General features: G+C 42.9%; 1 protein-coding gene across 2 annotated transcripts in view; it reads left to right on the top strand.

Annotated features, from left to right (window-relative positions):
• cacna1c (calcium channel, voltage-dependent, L type, alpha 1C subunit) overlaps positions 1 to 15,785 on the top strand; it is a 156,420-nt gene that overhangs the window by 109,580 nt on the left and 31,055 nt on the right. For both annotated transcript variants that reach the window (XM_060889293.1, XM_060889292.1), the window contains 2 exons: positions 12,684 to 12,775; positions 12,871 to 13,027. In XM_060889293.1, coding sequence (XP_060745276.1) covers positions 12,684 to 12,775; positions 12,871 to 13,027 — 249 coding nt within the window. The remainder of the gene's footprint in view (positions 1 to 12,683; positions 12,776 to 12,870; positions 13,028 to 15,785) is intronic.

The following is a 15,785-nucleotide window of genomic DNA, read 5'->3' as shown; positions in this document are numbered from 1 at the left end:
ACTACTGGGACTCAACACTAGGAGCAGAGCTACCTGTAGTTTACTCCAGCTTGAGACAGATGTGCCCAGATTATGGTTCAATCCCAGTTTACGAGTCAAGTCAAGAAGCTTTTATTGTAATTTCAACCATATATAGCTGTTGCAGTACACAGTGAAATGAGAACATTTCTCCAGGATCATGGAGACAAGACAGTTTGATTGTATTGAATGCTGAACTAAAGTCTATGAACAGCATTCGTACATAAGTGTCTTTATTTTCCAGGTGGGTAAGGGCTAAGTGGAGGGCTGTGGCAATGGCATCGTCTGTGGAGCGGTTTGGACGATATGTGAACTGTAGGGGGTCCAGTGATGGTGGTAACTGGGTCTTGATGTGCCTCATGACAAGCATCTCAAAGCACTTCATAACTATGGGTGTGAGTGCAACGGGACAATAGTCATTGAGACAGGACACTGTAGACTTCTTTGGGACAGGAACAATGGTGGTAGTCTTGAGGCATGTAGGAACAACGGCGTTTCTCAGGGAAATGTTGAAGATGTCAGTAAAGACATCCGCTAGTTGTTCTGCACATTCCCTGAGCACCCTGCCAGGAATGTTGTCTGGTCCAGCAGCCTTCCATGGGTTAACTCTGCATAGAGTTCTCCTCACGTTGGCCATGGATAGACAGAGTACCTGGTCGTCAGGGGGAGGGATCGTCTTCCTTGCCGCTACGTTGTTCTGCACCTTAAACCGAGTGTAGAAGTCGTTCAGCGCATCTGGCAGGGAGGCATCGCTGTCAGAAGCAGGTGAAGCTGTCTTGGTCTTGTCTTGACAGTGAAATGAGACAACGTTTCTCCAGGACAATGTTGCTACATAAAACAAATACAGAGCTAAGGACTTAGTAAGTAGTCCTAAATACATAAAGTGCATCTGTGCAACCTGGTGTACACAGTGCAGGACAAGAAAACAAGACAGTGAAGGACAAAAGACAGTGCAACCAAAAAATGTGCCTTTGATGTGCCTTTGCGTGTGCATAAATATTGGAATGAACACAGTGTTATAGCAGCAGTTACCTGAGATATTTATGAAGGATTGTGCAAAACAGCAAACAACTGAAATGTGAGACAGCATGTGCAAAGAGCAAAAAATCTGTGTGCAAAACAGCATGTAAACAGTTTGATGGATACAGTATATATTGAAAGTGTGTGTTGTAAGAAATAAAAAATGTGTGAAAATCAGACGATGAGGGTGAAGATCTTAATGAAGAACAAGAAGTTAATTCCAACACTGATAAAACACATGAAGTACTTTGGGTTCATCTGAGTCAGTAAGAACCCAGGACAAAGCATGCTTAAGTATTTCATACTGTTTTCCCTCGTTGTAGTTCCGCTTTGAATGTGTCTTGAGAGTAAGAACTGAGTGTCTCCCAAATGGCTGGGATACACCTTGTTGTCTAGCCGGATGTCTTTAAATGTTAATCATGGTCACGTAAACCTTGGCTTGTTATTGTTACAGTTATGACCATTTGGGAGATAACTGTAACTGATGTCCTGCTGCCTCTCCAATACTAACGATTTAATCAAGTTTATTCATTTAGAGTTCTAAACGTATTACCTTATGATACATAAGCCTTTTTAGGAATGAGCTCTTTCCAATGTGTATTTTGGAGTGGAATCTGGGTGTATTTGTCTGTAATTTCTTACAGTGTATATGGTGTAGATCTGTGCAGTCCATACAGTTGATGTGCATGTGTGTGTGTGTTGTGCTCAGTACAGTACAGTTCAGTGATTTAGGAGTCTGACGGCTTGTGAAAAGGAACTGTTAGACAGTCTGGTCGTGAGGGCCCGAATGCTTCGGTACCTTTTTTCCAGATGGCAATGCTGTTGGCTTTGTGGATGCAGCATGTGGTGTAAATGTCCATGATAGATGGAAGAGAGACTCCAATGATCTTCTAAGCTGTCCTCACTATCCGCTGCAGGGTCTTGCGATCCGAGGTGGTGCAGTTCCCAAACCAGACAGTGATGCAGCTGCTCAGAATGCCCTCAATGGTCCCTCTGTATGCTGAGGCCTCCTCTCTGTATGCTGACTCATTGTTCTTGCTGATGAGACCCACCACAGTCGTGTCATCGGCGAACTTGATAATATGGTTCAATCTGTGCAGTGGACTGAGCATGCAACCCTGAGGGGCTCCAGTGCTCAGTGTGGTGGTGCTGGAGACTTGGACTGACTGAGGCCTCCCAGTCAAGAAGTCCAGGATCCAGTTGCAGGGGGAGGTGTTCAGTCCCAGCAGGCTCAGCTTCCCAATCAGGTGCTGAGGGATGATTGTATTGAAATCTGAACTAAAGACTTTTACAGAATTCGTACGTACATGTCTTTATTGTCCAGGTTAGGGTTAAATGACTTGCCGTGGCAATGGCATCATCCGTGGAGCGGTTTGGAAGATACCAGAACTGTAGGGGTCCAGTCATGGTGGTAACTGGGTCTTGATGTGCCTCATGACTAGCTTCTTGAAGCACTTTATAACGATGGGTGTGAGTGCGACGGGATGATAGTCATTGAGGCAGGACACTGTAGACCTCTTTGGGACAGGGACAATGGTAGTTGTCTTGAGGCATGTAGGAACAACAGTGCTGCTCAGGGAAATGTTGAAGATGCCAGTGCAGACATCCACTAGCTGTCCTGCGCATTCCCTGAGTCGTTTCAAAGTCCACATACTGATGGAATATTTCCAAAAAGATTTTCTGGCACACTTTTTTCTGGGTTTAGTCTGATTGCAGTGAACTCTTGATGTTTGGTTGCCATGTCCTTCAACTGGGCTAAGATAAAACAGCAACCTGTTTTGAAGGGGGGCAGGAGGTGAACTGGATTCTATACATTTTCTCTATGATATCCAGAACCCATTATGATGCATTTATCAGAGGTTTCCAAGTTGCCAGATGGTTTGACAGAGGAGTTATACTACTTGTGTCTCTGCCATACCTGGTGCCCTGAATCAGCATACTTACAGTGGCCAACACAGCAGGTGGAGCTAAAAAATTAAGTGGGAACAACAATGGACACAACTGAGCCCGAAACACCGCTAGTGAAGGGTGGAAAGTGGTTTTGCCTGAGAACCACTTAGAAGGTGAGCTTAGAGCATAGAGGTAACACATGGCCTGAAGTCAGGTTCTAGTTTAGAATGGGCAATGCTAGACTGCTCATTAAGCAAATCTAATTTAAACTTTTCAATAGTGCATGTAACTACCTCCAAATGCTTCTCAAACTGATTTCTGTTGCAGTTCATTCTATGTCATCTACATCAGTCTCCCCACCGCTTGATGTGGACAACCTCTACTCCTCTTTTTGTTTGGAAGAAGTCCCAAAGCAAGCTCCCAAAACCAAAGTGGTGATGTCAGATTCAGGGAAGCAGACAAAAAAAATGGGATCACCCATCGCTTGTTCCACATTTGCTGACTCAAACTCTGACCCCCATGACCAAAACCAATACAGTACCTTAGCAAACCAAATGGCACAGGTGCTTGAATGAGAGCAGGGCTTGCAAAGTGGAAATGCACAGTGTGTGTGTTGTCCGCTATTACATTGCAGGTGCATGGATTGTTCTTTTAAATTGTTTGCCAACCATCATACAAAATTCTAGTCTTTATATATCTTCTTTTGCCCTATTCTAAGACAAACAAGACAGACAATTGGCAACAACATACACAGAGCATGTAATATAAATAGGTATAAATGTAAACATATATGGTCTTGCTGGCCATCCAAGATGGTAGCGCGGCAGTAGCATGCAGTGGCCACTCTGGATACAATATGGTGCTATTTACATTTTTTAGCCCGGTGTTCATGTATACAACCACCAAAAGTTAGTACAATACAGAAATTGTCCAACAACCAACCTGCAGCATGATGTGTTGGAAAGGCTTTGCAACCTTGGATTGCTGCAGAGACCAGGCCTCCAGTCTTCAGCATCACCTGATGCCATTACAATGACAATAAATGACACCTGATGACAATAAAAGCTTCTTGACTTGACTTGACTTGGCATGCTTCACTTTGACCTCTTTAAATTACCTCTTTAATCCAATAGATTGGCATGTTTTCACACAGAGATTCAGACACTGCTTCTGCAAGGGGCATTCCTATAGGGTTTAGCCATGACCCAGCACTGACAATAACAACAAAAAAAAACCCAAAGAACTAAAGTTCCATCATCTAGGAGTCAAAACAGTGCCTTTGATGCATAGCTTCCACATGATGTGGAATTAGCTCTACTCTCCAAATTACCAGAGGCAGCGGTGTTCATGCATACAACCACAAGAGGTTGTTACAGAACAGTAATCATGTCACAACCAACCTGCATGACGATGTGCTGGAGAAGCTTCATGACCATGGCTTGCTGGAAAGAAAATCGCCTGATGCCAGTGACTGGGAGAGGGGATGCAGGAAGTGGCGCTTGAGGAAGCAGAAGCATGGCAAGCTGTTGTGTGTGTGTGGTACCTCAGGTTCTGTGCCTCGGTCTGGTCCATGTGGCACTTCTTGGGTTGGCCATCAACTTGGCTTCCTGGAGAGCTCCCAGATATTCACTCAGATAAGGAAGGTGGTTGGACCAGGTGGAGGAATGGACAATTACGTCATCCAGATAGGCGGTGGTAGGCTCATAGAATAATATACTTCAGCCAATGTAATGTCGCAGGTACCCCATGTAGTCCAAACTAGAGTACAAGAAGATGTCAGCATACTGGTCTACCACCTCTGTCGACTCCTGCTTCTGGGATGATCAGCCACTCGTGGGACCAAGGTTTGCTCCACGGTGTCTATGGGAGAAATAGCAAGTGCAGATACCACAAGAGCTGGTTCGCTCCAACGTTTGAGCATATTAATGTGATATACTTGGGCATCTGCTTGCTTACCCAACTGAGGATGGTGACCCTGCCACTGGGCAAGGAACCTGCAGGCAGCATTTGGGACGAGGAGTAGTACTTGAGGGTGTTGTCCTCTGATTTCTCCAGCATGCCTGTGTGGGAGAAGTGCCTGTGTTTTCTGCTCTGCTCTGATTGGCTGTTATGTTTATGGGACGCTTTTTCTGCATCAGATTTAGAATATCTAATTTTATAAGGGCATCAGTGCATGCTCTGCTGTCACCGTACCTGCTCTGCTGTCACCGTACAAAGAAATATTCATTTGAAATTAAGAAAATCCCACTCACCTGCTTCACCTAGGATGGTGTTCCATTGCCTGGTTGCCCCAAGCTTGCTGCTTTACATCCCATCATTGCTGATGATGATGCTCAGTTTTCTGGTTTTCTAGCATGTCACTATGTCCCCAGGTTCACCATAGTTGTTAGTCCACATCTGAGTCCTGATCCTGTCCCCATTCCCTGGCTCCTCCATCAATGTTGTCTTTAAAGGTTCTGTCATATTATTTGCTCTGGCCACAAGCTATGTGTAAGGTAATGATCTCTCTGCATCATGGAATTGTCTCTGCCTACTTGCATTTTCTTTAGATTGTCTCCCCTTTGCTTTCTGTGATATCCGACACAGGCTTTCCTGTGTGATTTATGTAATAGTGATCTTAACAGAGTAACTCTGATTCCATATGTTGAATTGGCATGGGAATATTTTCACTCAATTTCTCTGTCTATCTCAAATAAACATGTTCCCATAAAAAAGGATCAATGGTAGGAAACATCCCTGGTTCTCAGACAGTCTCTCAGAGCTAATTCATTTAAGAAATAAATTATGGGCCCAAGCTAGATACCTTGATAAGAAATTCCAAATCAGAGTTTTATCTGAAGACAGTTACACAGAATCTATATAAAACCTCCAAATTTTGGAAAGTAATTCATCTATGTCAGGTACACATGTTGCTTCAGGCTCAGATGAAATAAATGATAAAGCTGCTATGATCAGTCAGTTCAACAAACACTTTATTTGTGCTGGGTCTGCATTTGACAGTTTAAATGTAAATGCACAGGCATTGACCACAAAAAATCTGCCGGTCCCGACAATCTGGATCCTTATCCTGTAAAGGTGGTGGTAGATGTTATTGCTGAGTCTATTACTCACATTTTTAATTTGAGTCTTATGTCCAATTCAATACCCCAAATCTGGAAATCTGCTTATGTTCTCCCCTTATTTAAAGGTGGGTACCCCTCAAAGCTAAACAATTACTGTCTGATTTCCAAACTCTCAATCCTGGCTAAGATCTTTGAATCCCAGGTAAATTTACAGGTCAAACCATTCTTATTTGATAATATTTGAAACAATTTTCAATCTGGTTTTAGAACTGACCACGGTACTATTACTGCTGCTATGGTGGTAATAAATTATCTTATTTGTGCCTTGGATAGACAACAACATTGTGCTGCTTTATTTGTAGATCTATCCAAGGCATTTGATTCCGTAGATCATGAATTGTTGCTGAACAAACTTAGGGATGTGGGTTTCAGCTCTAATGATGTTGAATGGTTTAGAAACTATTTTGTAGCTCGAACTCAGTGTGTCTATGGCCACAAATCTGAGATTCTTGGGATATCTAAAGGGGTCCCACAGGGGTATATTTTGGAACCTATTCTGTTCTCTATTTTTATAAATGATTTAGGTAAAGGATGCTCAAGCAAAAGTACACTTTTATGCTGATGACACTGTCATTTATACATATGCTCCTTCCATAGCACAGGCTGTGCAAGAGCTTCAGACTGCATTTCAGTCATTACAAACTGCTCTGTTCAATTTAAAATTGGTTTTAAATCCTCAGAAAATTAAGTACATGGCCCACAGTTGGCAAACAAAACTCGTCCACAGTTGCTTGATGATCTTAGCATTTTTACGTCTGATGGTAAATACATTGAATGGGTACCCATGTACAAGTACTTGGGTATATGGATAGATGACAAACTTTTATTTATTGTACATACTGTATTACTGATTTAGTTAAATAGCTCAAAATTGGCTTTTATTTTAGAAATAAATCTAGTTTTAATGCCAAAAAAAACTTGTTGAAGCTACTTTTCTGTCTGTGATTGATTATGGTGACATATTATAGATGCACGCAGCCTCCCACATCTTACAGAGCCTTGATTCAGTGTATCATGCGTATTTATTACAAATGCAAAGTTCCTTACTCACCATTGCATTCTTTATGATGTGGTGGGTTGGACATCACTGACCACCCGCAGAAAACAGCATTGGTATATTTTTATATGTAAGCACCTGTAAAGTAGGGGTATGGATGACAGCATTGAACTGTGTCAATTTTGCCCTGCATGCTTATTTGCTGCAGTTGCTTTAATGTACATGAATGCTTTGCAGTTTTGAGCATCTGATATGATGTGGGACTGTGTACATCATCCAATCAAGTTTGTTGTTTGAGTCAATTGGATGCATCTGCCAATGAATGCAGGGGGGCGGGGCAGAGAACGAGGAAGCCCGGGAAGCGAGAGAGATTTTTGAGGAAGTGCGCACGAGGGGCGAGCTAGAAAAGAAACCAGATAAAAAAAAAAAAAAGGAATTGTTTGATAAAAAAAAAAGGAGTTCTAACGTTTTCTTGACTCTAAAAACTGAGGGGCGCCGGTCGTGAACATCGAGGTCTCACCAGTGAACAGCGGATGGTTTTCGTACCTGGTAGCTTATGCTAATAACACTTAGCTCGCGCATCGCGTTGAACACGGATTGTGAGCAACGTTTGGTGAGCTGGAGTTTCGCGGGCTAAAGGATACCACGAGACATCGCTTCGGCCGTGAGGACGGACATTTTGTGAAGCAGGATCGGAAAGTAGTGAGTGATAAGCTCAAAAAAAATAGCTATTGAACTCTTCATCTTGGTGAGTTTTATAACGTGCACCAACGGGCCCCAACGACAAGCGTTTTGAGAACTATTACATTTGTTGTTTATTTGCTATCCAAAGGCATTGTTTTACATGACCTTTTTATTTCATTTGAAGTCATTGACATTGAAGCTGCAGTCTGATTATTGCAGTAAATTAATAAACTCTTATTTGTTTCTATGTTATTATAACTGGGTGTAGTGGCAACTCATTCCCACACACATACACACACCCACATACACACACGCACACCTACACACACGCATACATACACGCGCACGCACACCAAGTTTAGGACATTGTACTCTTACTGTATTTTTCATGTTCTGGTGACATATATTACGCACTGCTCACTATCAGTAAGTGTAGTAATCACCAGTGGAGGCACCGCGCTACTGGATAGTAATGGAGTTTCTTCGTTTACCACCACAAATACTAATTCTGGGCTTTAGAGTAATTCTACATAAGTACAGGGAGATCAGCCAGTTCACCATTTCACCGCTGAGAATCCAGGCTCCTGCTGCGCCATTTCTATATATGTTGTAGTTTAACCCTGAAAAAGGGGTTACATATATATAAAGCCATGCTAGGTAAACTTCCAGCTTACCTCCTCTGTCTCAATTCTGCTAGTTATCAGCTAAAGCTCCTCCAAGTGGTTGCTTTTTAATGTACCCTGGGTTTGGACAGATTTGGGGAAAACTTAATTTTGATACTATGCACCATGGGCATGGAATAACTTGCAAAAAGATCTTAAACTAGAAATGTGTATATCAATAAATACATTTAAGACCATCATAAAAAATGTGGTAAAGGAGACATGTAGTTGTTTTTCTTGAGAGGTCCTTGTATTTAAATGATTTTTGTATGATTGTATGTATGTATGTTTTTACTATGTTGTGTTTACGTATGGCTGCTACCTTGTATGCAGCATTTAATATGTTGTTTATGTATGGCTGCTACCTTGGCCAGGTCTTTCTTGAAAAAGTTTTTTTGATCTCAATAAGACTTCCTGGTAAAATAAAGGTAAAAAAAAAACTAAATTAAAAAATATATCAGCACCTCTGCACATCTCAACTGAGAAGGCCACTCTGCCTTATGGCTCCACTGTAGACATTGCTTAAAGCCACCCTCAACATTTCAATTCAATTCAATTCAAGTTTATTTGTATAGCGCTTTTTACAATGGACATTGTCTCAAAGCAGCTTTACAGAACGTAAACATAGAACAGAAGATAAGCATAAGGAGTAATATAGAGAATTAATATGATAAAAATTCAAAATTCAAAATATATATAGTTCACAGTGTGTGTGTACGTGTGTATGTATATGTGTTTATCCCCAATGAGCAAGTCTGAGGTGACTCAGGCAGCAGTGGCAAGGAAAAACTCCCTTAGATTGGTAAAGGAAGAAACCTTGAGAGGAACCAGACTCAAAGGGGAACCCATCCTCATATGGGTGACACTAGATGGTGTGATTCCAAATATACAATCAGACAAATGTTGTATTGGTGTAGGGATCACATGGGGTTCAGATCTCCTCTTAGTATCACAGAGTCCAACTGGAGCTGGTAGATCTGTAGATGTTTTCTTCAGGATTCTCACAGAGTCGGCCTCATCTAAGCGGAGATCCAAAAACTTCATCGCACGGAAGATGATCGGAGCTGGTACAATGTCTGGGTGTCTTGGCATGGGTTGAAAAAGAGAAGAGCAGTGCAAAGGGATTAACATATCTGCTGTTCATAAAAATGTGCAGGTCTAGTGTAATAGTGCACAATATAATATAACGGGATGTGTTATGTGTACGCCTGACTAAAGAGATGGGTTTTTAATCTACATTTAAACTGGGAAAGTGTGTCTGAGCCCCGAACACTATCAGGAAGACTATTCCAGAGTTTGGGAGCTAAATAAGAAAACGCTCTACCGCCTTTAGTAGACTTAGATATTCTGGGAACTACCAGAAGTCCTGAGTTTTGTGATCTCAGAGAGCGTGAAGGATTGTAACGTGTTAGAAGACTAGTTAGATACATGGGAGCTAAACCATTAAGAGCCTTGTACGTAAGTAGCAGCAGTTTGTAATCAATTCTAAACTTAACAGGTAGCCAGTGTAGAGATGATAAAATTGGGGTTAGATAGTCATACTTTCTTGTCCTAGTGAGAACTCTGGCAGCTGCATTTTGGACTAACTGTAGCCTATTTATTAAAGATGCAGTACAACCACCTAGTAATGCATTACAATAGTCCAGTCTAGAGGTCATGAAAGCATGAACTAGTTTCTCAGCATCAGATAGAGACAGGATGTTTCTCAGCTTGGCAATATTTCTAAGGTGAAAGAAGGCTGTTTTTGTGGTTTGGGCGACATGATTTTCAAAGGACAAGTTGCTGTCTAATATAACACCCAGGTCTTTCACTGTCGAGCTACTAGCAACAGTACAACCCTCTAATTGGAAGTTAAATTGTGAGAGTTTCTGTGTACTGGTTTTTGGACCTATAAGTAGTATTTCTGTCTTATCAGAGTTTAATGAAAGTTACAGCTCATCCAGTCTTTTATCTCTCTAAGGCACTGAGTTAATTTGGACGATTTAGCTATTTCATCTGGTTTTGATGAGATATATAATTGTGTGTCATCAGCATAGCAATGGAATCTAATCCCATGTCTTCTAATGATGTTCCCTAATTATTCCCTAATAACATCCCTGGTAGCTGAACAAATGGTCAAAATGGGGAAGGAATAGCTAAATTGATGATAGCGAAACCTAACCTTGAAGTGAAAATCTCTGTCATGAGTCCCCTTAGAGCATAACACTTTATTATAATATTCTTTATTTACATTGCTTGTCTCTTTCTACAGTACACTGCCATGTTATACCAAATATTCTTACTTGGTACCTGTTTAGTCTGTATATTTATACTCGCTGTTTTATGCATGCTATTGTGTGCCACCAAGCCCTGTTTTTGTCAGGACTCTGCCTGGACTTTGGCCATGTGCCTTTTGTTTATGTTTCATGTTCATGTGTCTGCCCTGCCCTTGTCTTTTCTGCCCCGCCTCTGCACACCTGTCCCTTGTGTATAATGATTATTTGTATTATTTAATTGAGCCGCGTTGCTTCATGCAGCGCGGAATCCTATTGTCTCCTGTCGTCGTCATGTCTGGTTATGTCTGTGTCCTGTTTCGTGTCTCTTTAATTTATTAAATCCCCGTTTTTGTTAAGCTGTCCTGCATTTGGGTCCGTTTTTACCCCCGCGTCGCTGACAGAAGGATTCCGCCAGACCAGGACCCAGCAGGACAGCTGAAGCTTGGACCGGCCGCTCGGGAGCATTTTTCTTTTTTTTTTTTCCCTGGACTTTGCGGGTTTTGGTGACATCGGTCCGCATTTTTCCGGTGGGGGACGCCGCTCCGCTTCCGGCTTTTCCGCGGGGCCGCCACCTCACTTCCTGGTTGCGGGCCGTGTCACCAGCCCGAGTTTTGTTTTGTTTTTTCGGTGTCCTGTGACATCGCCCCGCATCTGTCCGGTGGGGGGCGTCGCTTCACATCCGGTTTCCGTGGAGGACGCCGCCCCACTTCCTGTCCGCGGGGGGTGTTGCAGGCCCGTGTTTTACCCCCTGGATTTTTTTTTTCTGTTCTGTGGTGGGTTTTGTTTTTTCTCCGCCCTCCCTCCCCCCTTTTCCTGGTTCTGAGTGTTGGGTTTGACCGTGGTGCGTCGGGGGTTGTGCTCGGCCCTCCTGTTCGGCTGTGGACGTCGCTCAGCCCTCCTGTTCGGCTGTGGACGTCGCTCGGACCTCCTGTTCGGCTGTGGACGTCGCTCGGCCCTCCTGTTCGGCTGTGGATGTCGCTCGGCCCTCCTGTTCGGCTGTGGACGTCGCTCGGCCCTCCTGTTCGGCTGTGGACGTCGCTCGGCCCTCCTGTTCGGCTGTGGACGTCGCTCGGCCACTCTGGCTGCGCCGCCGTGTGCCTTGCTCCCCCCACCTGCCTCGCCGTGTGCCTTGCTCCCCCCACCTGCCTCGCCGTGTGCCTTGCTCCCCCCACCTGCCTCGCCGTGTGCCTTGCTCCCCCTCCTGGACCCGTCGGGACTGTCAGGATGGTTTGGCGCGTCGGGAGCCGCGCCTTGAGGGGGGGTTCTGTCAGGTCTCTGCCTGGACTTTGGCCATGTGCCTTTTGTTTATGTTTCATGTTCACGTGTCTGCCCCGCCCTTGTCTTTTCCGCCCCGCCTCTACACACCTGTCCCTCATGTTTATTGATTATTTGTATTATTTAGTTGAGCCGCGTTGCATTGTGCAGCGCGTAATCCTCTTGTCTTTATGTCTGGTTTTGTCTGTGTCCTGTTTTCTGTTTTTTTTAATTTATTAAACCCCGTTTTTGTTAAGCTGTCCTGCATTTGTGTCCGTTTTTACCCCCGCGTCGCTGACAGTTTTACCATTTGACCAATATGACTAAAGTATAATGTGACTTCCGAGTTTCTAATTTTTCATATAAAAGCAAAAGACAACATGTATAGTAAGGGTAACTAATCAGGAGGAAACAGGTGAGGGCAAAAAGGCACGAAACAGAACAATAGATCAGTTGGGGCTAGGCACTTTTTAGGAAAGCAAATCATCAACAAAAGCACATGACAAAGGCAAACAAAGCCATACAAAACAGTCCTGCCAGGTCGCCCTCAGGAAGTCAGACAGGAAAATGTCCACACTATCCCTGACACTTCTGCTTGTGCCCTGATGATGATTCCTGCTGTGCAAAAAAGCCATCTTGATTATACTCAATTGTGTTTTGCTGTTTATAAATGCAGAAATGTATATATCACAGAAAACTTTGAAGGTGCTGCAATAGAAGATAAATTATCAGGTTTTATGGTGTATTATTACTATAAGTAGAATTATTGTTATCTCCACAGATGTTTGGTAAGATAGCACTGAGAGACAATACACAGATCAACCGAAACAACAATTTTCAGACGTTCCCACAAGCTGTGCTGCTGCTTTTCAGGTGAATCCTGTCTTCTCGTTTGCTCTGTTTATTTACTTGATCAGAAGATTTTGCATTGTGTAACCAGGTGTGTATTGTTGTATGCCTATGTTCAGATGTGCAACAGGTGAAGCCTGGCAAGAGATAATGCTGGCCTGCTCTCCTAACCGCCCATGTGAAAAAGGATCTGAAGAGGCCCCTACCAGTGAAGAGTGTGGCAGTCATTTTGCTATCATTTATTTTGTCAGTTTCTACATGCTCTGTGCCTTTCTGGTGAGTGCCTCCTGCTCATAACTGTCCAGTAAAGCTTGTTGAAAATACTTTAGTCATAGAGGACTATCAAGACATGGTGTGGTTAGGAAAAAGCTTTTTTTCCAAGCTTTTGGAAGTTGCTAGATATGAATTCTGGAAAATTGCTAACCTTGCTTCCGAAGTGTGCTTATGTCACAATTTTCCGTGTATAAGTTTTCTGTATAGTGTATAAGTTTTCTGTATGCGCACTGTAGCATAACAGAGTCTATTCAGTTTAGCTATCTGCATTGCACATATTCTGTTTTATTCTCAAGTTCTAAAATGTTTAAATGTTAAATAAGGTATAGGTAATTACATAGTACAAATACACTGTGTTCTACACAGACAAGACTTGACTTGACTGAGATTACTGAGATATTGGAATCAGGTGAGGAATATTAGGTAGTGGATAATACTGTCTATGATATTTGTGCTGCTGCAGGCTGGCACTTTAAGCACAGATTTATCAGGTTTTGTAGCTTTAATTTGGAAACCAACATGTGGTCCCAAATCCCACAGGGCTAGTTAAGGTTCTGCTCCCATAGTTTCCTGTGAAGCTCTCAGAACCCTGTGGGACAGACATCTGCTGCCATGTGGTGGCATTGTTATTGACATTCCTATAGCAGAATAGCCATTATGCATCGTCAAAATGCCTCGGAAGGGAACCAAACCAGGTTATGTGTGTAACCCGGTTCCCTAAAAAGGCAATGAAATGCTGCATTGCTTTTCAATAGCACTTTCTTCAGCCAATTAGAAACTGTAATGATGCTTGCTTGTTTGACGTGTTTTCACAAAGCTTTTAAGTCTGTAACCTAGTGAACCAGTGTTAATGTATATAAAAACAGAGACTTCAAAGCACTTTTGCACATAGCTCTGTATAAGGATGTATGCCAAATGCTGTAAATGTAACTGCTTCAGTCTCAGCTACTGCAAAGAGGCATTCCTATAGCATCAAGCCATTACACAGCATCTCGTTTCCTTTTCAGGTAACCAGGTTTTTTGCCAGTAATAAAACTAAGCTGACTCTATTGAAAAACAGATACAGTGGGGAGAACAAGTATTTGATACACTGCTGATTTGATACTGCAGGTTTGCCCACTTACAAAGCATGTAGAAGTCTGCAAAAATCCAGAAAATCGCATTGTATGATTTTGAAGTAATTAATTTGCATTTTATTGCATGACATAAGTATTTGATATATCCGAAAAGTAGAACTTAATATTTGGTACAGAAACCTTTTGTCAGGACTCAGCCCGGACTTTGGCCATGTGCATCTGTTTATGTTTTGTGTCACGTGTCTGCCCCGCCCTTGTCTCTTCCTGCCCGCCTCTGCACACCTGTCCCTTATGTGTTGATTGTCATGTGTATTTAACCGTGCCGCGTTGCCTATGGCAGCGCCGGAATCCTCTGTCGTCATTGATCTCATATCCTTTGGCGTCCTGTGTCTTGTGTCATGTTTTGTGTTTTTTATTTAATAAATCCCGTTTTCTTTTACGCTATCCTGCATTTGGGTCTATTTTATCCTGCATCCCTGACACTTTTGTTTGCAATTACAGAGATAATACGTTTCCTGTAGTTCTTTACCAGGTTTGCACACACTGCAGTAGGGATTTTGGCCCACACCTCCATACAGACCTTCTCCAGATCCTTCAGGTTTCGGGGCTGTTGCTGGGCAATACAGACTTTCAGCTCCCTCCGAAGATTTTCTATTGGGTTCAGGTCTGTAGACTGGCTAGGCCACTCAAGGACCTTGAGATGCTTCTTACGGAGCATCTCAAGTTGCGCTGGTTGTGTGTTTCAGGTCGTTGTCATGCTGGAAGACCCAGCCACGACCCATCTTCAATGCTCTTACTGAGGGAAGGAGATTCTTGGCCAAGGATCATCCAGATGGTCATTGGCAAACTTCATACAGGCCTGGACATGCGCTGGCTTGAGCAGGGGGACCTTGCATGCGTTGCAGGATTTTAATCCATGACTGCGTGTGTTACTTATGGTTTTCTTTGAGACTGTGGTCCCAGCTTTCTTCAGGTCATTGACCAGGTCCTGCCGTGTAGTTCTGGGCTGATCCCTCACCTTCCTCATGATCATTGACACCCCACGAGGTGAGATCTTGCATGGTGCCCTAGACCGAGGGAGATTGACCGTCATCTTGAACTTCTTCCATTTTCAAATAATTGTGCCAACAGTTGCCTTCTCGCCAAAGATTTCACCACTCACAGTTGAAGAGTACCTATGATATAAATTACAGACTTCTACATGCCTTGTAAGTGGGCAAACCTGCAAAATCGGCAGTGTATCAAATACTTGTTCTCCCCACTGTATGTACTGTAGATTTTTTTAAATCTTAAACAAAATGATAATCAGTGTTATTACTTAGGTAATTAGGATGTAAAGGGGGTGGCTTAGTGGATCTCATTCTTCAGGGTTTAAGGATTCAATTCCCAACTCCACTCTGTGTGTGGCGTTTGTATGTTCACCAGAACCAAAAACTTTTTGCCATCTCTCAATTGTCTGTAGTGTGTTTTTACATGAATGTGCCCTGTGATGTCCCTTGCTTTGTGCCTGGGATTAAGTTCCAGGTTTCCTGCTTCCCTCTGTAGGATAGGTGGTACACCTGGATGGATGAGTGGATGGATGGATGGATGGATGGATGTTAAGATATATGTCTAGAGGCATGCATGATGTCTTTTTGTGGAAATTGAATTATACATTGAAATGTGATATTCTCTGTGTTTACTTT

This window comes from Tachysurus vachellii, chromosome 16 (assembly GCF_030014155.1).
Source record: "Tachysurus vachellii isolate PV-2020 chromosome 16, HZAU_Pvac_v1, whole genome shotgun sequence".
Lineage (NCBI taxonomy): Eukaryota > Metazoa > Chordata > Actinopteri > Siluriformes > Bagridae > Tachysurus > Tachysurus vachellii.
Note: the sequence above shows the minus strand (reverse complement) of the source record. Positions and strands in the feature narration are given on the sequence as shown.